General features: G+C 47.4%; 1 protein-coding gene across 1 annotated transcript in view; it reads right to left on the reverse strand.

Moving 5' to 3' along the window:
* Positions 1-7,500, reverse strand: part of LOC311377428 (sodium/potassium-transporting ATPase subunit beta-1-interacting protein 3-like) — a gene marked incomplete at both ends in the record, with an annotated part of 28,662 nt that overhangs the window by 12,036 nt on the left and 9,126 nt on the right. The window contains one exon of the mRNA XM_084491321.1: positions 836-896. Within this exon, the coding sequence (XP_084347447.1) occupies positions 836-896 (61 nt within the window). The remainder of the gene's footprint in view (positions 1-835; positions 897-7,500) is intronic.

A 7,500-nucleotide genomic window follows, 5' to 3' on the forward strand; every position in this document is an offset into this window, starting at 1 on the left:
TGTGTATGTGTGTGTGTGCGTGTGTATAGGGGAGGGGGGGGGGGGGAGTCCATCTGTCGTTGGAAGGGGGAGAGAGAGTACAGTAAGTGTAAGGGATGGGGGAGAGGGGCACTTGAGGAGTTGTCCCCTTACGGCCCCCTGAAAACGGATATCTCCTGTGAAAGACGCTGCACTTTGATCACTGGGGAAATAAGCTAAGCCATTGTTTTAAAGGCCTTTGAGGCGGCGGAGGAAACGGCTGTAGCCACGTAGTGAGGGTAATAGAACCTCTTTCATCCAAACATCTCTGATGCAAACATACCGGTGAACCAAAAGTGTAAAAAACAGGTATTTTCTCCCTATTAGTCAATTCATTTCCGAACAACTTGTCAGTACATTTTAATTGGAAAAAACGAACGCAAAATGAATCATTGATTTACATAGGCTACATTCAAACGTTTAACTGTGACAAATGTGTTCATTAGTGTGGGTTAACACTAACAAAGATTGTTCAGCAGCATACATGCTGCGTTGGCTCCTTAGCTCAGTATTCCAGTAATGCTGAAGCTGTAGGGGGTCCAGGTGGGTAAAAATAAGTGTAAAACTGCTGATACATCGTCCAAGTGTTCAATTGGGATTGAGGCAAAATACATTAAAATACTCTTAGAAGAAAATCTGTTAAGACCATGGTCTATTAGAGAGCAAGCTTGTGGATAATACCCAAAACACCCCACTTTCTTACTAGTTTTCAGCAAACACACACACGTGTGTGTGTGTGTGTGTGTGTGCTTGTGTGTGTGTGTGTGTGTGTGTGTGGGTGTGTGTGTGTGTTATTTGTGTGTGCGCAGGTACTTACAGCTGTCTTCTTCCTCAGTAATGGCACTGACAACATAACAGGCGTACACAAACCCCAGGAGCTGTAATCACATAGAAAGAGTACACCCATTAGTTATTTTGCACATGATTATGTGATCGCTGTGTGTTTTGGGGCGTGTGTGTGTGTGTGTGTGTGTGTGTGTGTGTGTGTGTGTGTGTGTTTGTGTGGCGCATGCAACACAATATCCAAATATCCCACACACATTTGGGCCCCCCCTGAATAGCTCTTTTGAACCACTCACACACACACACACACACACACACCTACAAACACACACACCTACAAACACACACAAGCTGGAAATATCTTGTGGTAAAAGAAGACGGCCGTCAACGTTCGGGACTCAGACACCGCGACAAACAGAGTGATAGAGTAAGGGAAGGAGAGAAACAGAGAGAGAGAGATAGGGAGAGAGAGAAACAGAGAGAGAGAGATAGGGAGAGAGAGAAACAGAGAGAGAGATAGGGAGAGAGAGAAACAGAGAGAGTGATAGGGAGAGAGAGAAACAGAGAGAGAGATAGGGAGAGAGAGAAACAGAGAGAGTGATAGGGAGAGAGAGACACAGAGAGTGATATGGACTGAGAGAAACAGAGAGAGTGATAGGGAGAGAGAGAAACAGAGAGAGTGATAGGGAGAGAGAGAAACAGAGAGAGGGTGATAGGGAGAGAGAGAAACAGAGAGAGAGATAGGGAGAGAGAGAAACAGAGAGAGAGAGAGAGATAGATTAAATGAGAGAGAGAAAGGGATAGGGAGAGAGAGTCACTCTCCAACAGCCAACCAGCTATTGGCGCCCGGCCATGCCAATTAAACCAATGTCGGGCCGGCCGCCCTACACACAGACTGGGTAAACACACCGCCGGGGAGGGGGGGGGGCGTGGTGTCCTATCACATCCCATTTATTCACCAACACCCACAACATCAATTACTCAATGACAACACCACTGCTCTGTTCTACATACATATAGAAAGTGCCCTGAAAAACCCTGTTTACGGTGAAGGTCTCTGGACAAAACATATATTCTGGATTGAGCTCATTTTATGAGGGTCGAGATCCAACAAATATGCAAAGTAGAAGTATTTCTCAAAGTGGGGTTATTCTGAAATCAGGCAGATCACTGCCTTGTCTCTCATCCTCTCTCCCTCTTTCCTGTTTAATTCTCTATCTCGTTCTCTCTCTCTCTATTCGTGGGCTTCACCCCAGCCATTACTGGACGAGTGAAATGGAGGTGAATTAACATATGTATGAAGCAGCATCAAACACAATGCAGTGTGAGCAGTAAGCGGGAACACCCTGTTTTTCAACTGAATGCGTGAGTGTGTGCATGTGAATCACTTGTTTTGTGTGTGTTTTAATGTCTTTGTGGTTGTGTATGGGTGTTGTCTTTCCTTTATAGAGAGTAATGATTGCTGGTTTTGGCTCAGGGGTTTAGAGGTCTAAATTGTGTTGGGAGTATATGAAGTGAGCATGTGCATGAGGGAGACAGAGAGAGAGAGAGGTGTTCAGGCAGGCTTCCTGGCAGGAGATGCTTTCATCAGGGAATTCAGCAGGAGTCAAGTGGAGTTCAACACCAGCGTTTGTGATGACAGATACGTTCAAACGGCATTCCAATTGCCATGCTGCGAGTAGCCCAGAGGATTAACCACCGCTAAACACCTATACGTTTGTATGTAATGTCTGTACAGCGGGCTTTCTGTAATGCCCACAACACATGCACATTAGGCGCGGTTAGGTCAGTCCACGCAGTGCCAATGCAGTACCTACGTCCACTATGTTGTGAGTGTGTGTGGGGGTGTGTGCGGTGTCATTGTGTGCGGAGAGAACCGGGACCAGATGTCTCCGCGCAAGGACCACTTCATTGATCATCGTGAGCAGTCATCGTTTTTTTCCTCTCCGATCCCCATAAAAGGTTGATTAGTTCAATAGACCTCGCCGGTGATGATGCTGTCACGGCTCCGCCTCCGGTGACACGCTGACCGCTCTATGGGAAACCATTGATTTCCACACTGCTTTCGGTCGCCGTCAGTGCTTACTTCCACGTGGCTGACAGCGAGCTAACAACGCTGATGTTAATGTCAATGAGTCCTGCGTGTTTTTTTTTTTTTCTGACAGCGAAAAAGTGCAGCGAGCGCGTTTCCATTTCCAGGTCACTTACGAGCCGTTTGCCGAGCCGGGTGAAATCCTCATTTAGTTCCTGTACAAGTTCAAAAAAAACAAAAGCCATCTGCTGCCGCTGTGCCACACACACTCCGATGCCGTTCATGTTTTTCATTTGACCTCAGTTTTCATTCTGTTCGACTTGTTAATGATAATCGTTGGGCCATTTCTTTCCCGTTATGTGAGCTCGGAAAGGCCGCGGCAAGTCCCTCTGCCGGGAGACGAGGGCCTGTGGAAGCACACTGTGCAGACACATTGAACTCATTTCACCGCCAATCAACACGTAACGCCTCACAGACCGCCCTGGCCGTCCTCCTCATTGACATCAGCATATCTCAGCGGCGAGGCCCATCCTATTCATCTATTTGCGTTAATCTGCAGAATGTCTTTCTTGGTTCGCCCAAGACCTTATCAATCAGCGGGGTGGCCAGGGGTACAGAAGGTGACCCTGTGTGATACCGCTCTCATCTCCCACACTCACCTCCCCCGCTCCTCTCCCAGCTCATATTTTCGTCCACTCGCTGCCCCTCTCCTCTCCTCCCCTCCATTTCTGTTCCCTCTCCTCACCTAACCTCCTCTCCTCCCTCTCCTTTTTCCTCTTCCCCCTCCATCCCCTCCTCTCCTCCCTCTCCTCTCCTCCCTCTCCTCACCTCTCCTTCCCCTCCTCTCCTCCCTCCCCTATCCTAACGTCTCTCCCCTCTCCTCTCCTCCCTCTCCTCTCCTCCCCTCCTCCCCTTCCCCTCCTCTCCTCTCCTCCCTCCTCTCCTCCCTCCCCTATCCTCTCGTCTCTCCCCTCTCCTCCTTCTCCTCTTCTCCCCTCCTCTCCTCCCCTTCCCCTCCTCTCCTCTCCTCTCCTCCCCTCCTCTCCTTCCCCTCCTCTCCTCTCCTCCCCCTCTTCTCCTCTCCTCCCCTCCCCTCCTCTCCTCCTGTTCCCCTCCTCTCCTCCCCTCCCCTCCCCTCCTCTCCTCCTGTTCCCCTCCTCTCCTCTCAGGACGGAAGAGCTAGAAGCTGAGGAACACAGGTCAGGCATCAAGGACAAAAGCACTTGGACTTTGTATCCATTATCATTGATATAGTTTTACAAAACGCTCCTATTAGACCATTGAAGATCCTCAAATAGAAGTGTGGTACAAAATCGGTGTGTCATTTAAAAGGTGTGTGCGTGTGCGTGGGTTGGCTTCAGGGTTTGTGTGTGTAGTGTGTATGCGTGCAAATGAGTTTGTAGGCTAAAATGGTATGTGAACCCGGCCAGTTGCTGTGTGTGTGTGTGTGTGTGTGTGTGTGTGTCTTATTTGCATAGGCTAATAAGGGTCAGCCATCTACGATGTAACTGTCAGTCCAGAACAGAACCACCTCCACCTTCTCCACCCACTCAGCACACCACTGCAGCTGAGTTGAGATGCCTTTTAACGGCAGGCTATTGGCCCCGCTCACACACATGACATCCTTTGTGTGTGTGTGAACGAATTGGCTTACGCTACAGATATAACACAGATATATATATATATATATATATATATATCTATAGCAGTGGCGATTTCTCTAAGACTGCAAGGGAAGCTCAGCTTCCCCTAAAATTTCAAAAATGAAATGGTCAAATATATACTGTTGTGTTAACATTTCATTGACAAAAAATGCGTTAGAACACGTCCGTCTCGAAGACGAGTTTGTTCAGAATCAGCCGCTTATCGCAGGTCGACTGACTTGATTTCCTTCTCATACATTCCCGTAGCGTCACAGTGCATTTGCCTGTTGAAGCTCAGCGTCCATCCACTTCAATGGGGCTGCATAGAACAGCTTTTTTTAGTGCGTCGAAAGTCGACGGTCATTAGATAATGCTGCGATTATGTCCCTCCCATGGACGCTCAGCGTCTCTGGGGGTGCATGGAGGAGTGGGCTGGCCTGGACGCTGGGCTTCTGCATGATGATTGGAGGGTCTGCGAAAGACTGAGTTGCCGTTTGATTGACAGCGATTTTGAACTATAAAAAGTCGCCGGAGCTCTCTTCATTCCTCAGTCCCATCGCGGATTTTGCAAGCGAGTCGAAAGAGGAACTGCAACCTATTTCTTGATATTTGCTTGGCGAAATTGCTAGACAATTTTCATTGTACATTTCATACACTTATTCCCACAATTCCTTGCTTCAGTTTAACATAATTCCCACATTTCCTTGTTCAAGTTTAATATAGTTTTGGTAGTTGGCCATCACTTTGATTCAGGGAGCCTGAGGTCTGAACTTCAAGTCCTGTATTCAGATCAGGACTTGCAGGGTGACAGGGGAAAGCTGTGTGATTTCTTGGTGTTCCTTAAAGACATGGAGTTGGACAGTGCAATGCCTCAGCTTTACAAACTGTTCTCATTAGTGGCAACAATTGGAGCTAGGTGTAGAAAGGAGCTTCTCCTGTTTAAAGTGGCTTAAGTCCTACACCCAACACAATGGACCAAGGTCGTTTAAGCAGCCTAGCTCTGCTGGCCATTGAGAGGACACTGGTCAAGTCACTGGAAAAGACAGCTAGTTGGTATGACAGAGCATGTCCTTGAAAAGGAACAGAGAGCATAATTTACATATACATAAATTGACAATTTATATGATGTAGGCCGAAAATGAGCTTCCTCTCTTTGAAAGACCAGCAGCCGCCACTGATCTATAGATATAGATATAGATATAGATATAGATAAATACATTTATAATACATAGAATATAGATTGTGTTTCATGATACGGCCCCATAACAGTGAAGATGTATTCAGAGGCGGGAGCGAGAGTGAGAGCGAGAGAGGAGTCTGTCTTTCTTTGGCAGGTTAATTATCTGACACTTTCTGCGTGCCAATGAGACGAGTCTCCCTGCAGAAAATGAGCCTACCCCGTGTGCTTGTGCGTGTGTCCACGCATGTGTGTCTGTGTCGGTGTGTGTGCGTGGCTTTGGTGTGTGTGTGTGTGTTTACGGCCAGCTGCATGTTTAATGGCAGTCAAAATATGATGAGATAAGGGCTGCAGGGACTCAAATCCACCTGTTATCTTCCCCTCCCCCTCTCTGTAATAACCCTAGAAGCACATACGCACACACACAGACACAGACACACACACACACACACACACACACACGCAAACACACGCAAACACACGCCCGATAACCCACACACAGGTATGTCTGGGTGATTTGTTTGTCGGCTGTCTAGAGCAAATGGGTTTGTTGAGATGGGGGGGGGGGGCTGTTTAATTTATACAGTCTGCCTCGCGCTTGCAAGCAGGTTATGGAGGTGATGGGCGCGTGCCACATCAAATAACCGTGTGTCAACATTCCACACGACACCAGGCTTCAGACAGAAGCAGACGCACACAGAGGCAGAGCCTTCATCGCTCAGGGCTTGGCTCACGCAGCACCCCAGGAGGGTGTGCAGAGAGCGGGGGGAGGAAACCGCGGGGTTTGCCGTACCCACACAAACACCCTCATGTGGTCGCTTCATCATCGTTCATGGAAAGGGGAGGAATGATAAGAAATAATAATCATAATAATAATAGTAGTCAGCGCATCACGTTCAAGAGAAGAATGTACTTTGCCGTGCACCTCCTTCCAACAGGAAGCAGGCCTGTGTTCAGGATGTTCCAGCGCTGTGCTGACACAATGTATTTACATAACCCCCCCCCCCCCCCCCCACTTGTCCAAAACACATGGACACTGTCCTTGGAATCTACAGGTCTAAAGCCCTTTTACGAGTCGTACTTTATGTCAAACTTCTATTTTATTTTCACCATCTAATCCCGGCATTTCCGTTTTCCTTATCTGCAGACAAAGCGGTTGATTCCTAGTCTGCAGTCGTCGCACAACCGCTGTCTTCTGTCAGACCCTCAGCTGAGAAGTGAATGTTGATGAGCGCTCTCTGTTGACTCGCTGTGAAGTCGCAGTCGAGAAAACAACAACACAAAAAAACATGTTTTATCACGTCGTGTTGTTGCCCTGATGGATGACTCGCTGGAAAAGGTTGATAACAACAAGAAGCAATGATGTTGAGACCGTCATAACTCTGGGTTTTGCCAAGAATTTTCGGCGTGCTGTTTTAATTTCAACACTACCTCCCACACGGAAGGAATTAACTGTTCTTGGAAATACAGGAAATAAAAAAATAATAATAAATAAATAAATAAATAAATCACACTACAGTGCTCCACTGGGCACTGCGGTGGCCCAATAAAGTCACTAATTAGGAGTAAGCCCATTGTAATACGCCTTCTCCTCAGCCATCCAGAGGGACTTATTTATACTCAAATATAAAACATACTCACGCCCAGCCCTTAACAAGCCCTGATTAGATGTATATTGGTGTAAAATGCTACCGTGTTAGGCAGAGAACCAGAGTAGAGTGAGAGAGACATTAATCTGAGCCTTTTACACCGGGGGGTTATGATAGCAATGAAAGGGAAATGTGAGGAAACTATGGGAATTATGGAATGATGCGTGTCGTAATGTCTTCCATCACCGGCGTTCTTTT

The sequence above is a fragment of the Micromesistius poutassou genome, assembly GCF_964030765.1.
Source record: "Micromesistius poutassou genome assembly, contig: SCAFFOLD_2640, whole genome shotgun sequence".
NCBI lineage: Eukaryota > Metazoa > Chordata > Actinopteri > Gadiformes > Gadidae > Micromesistius > Micromesistius poutassou.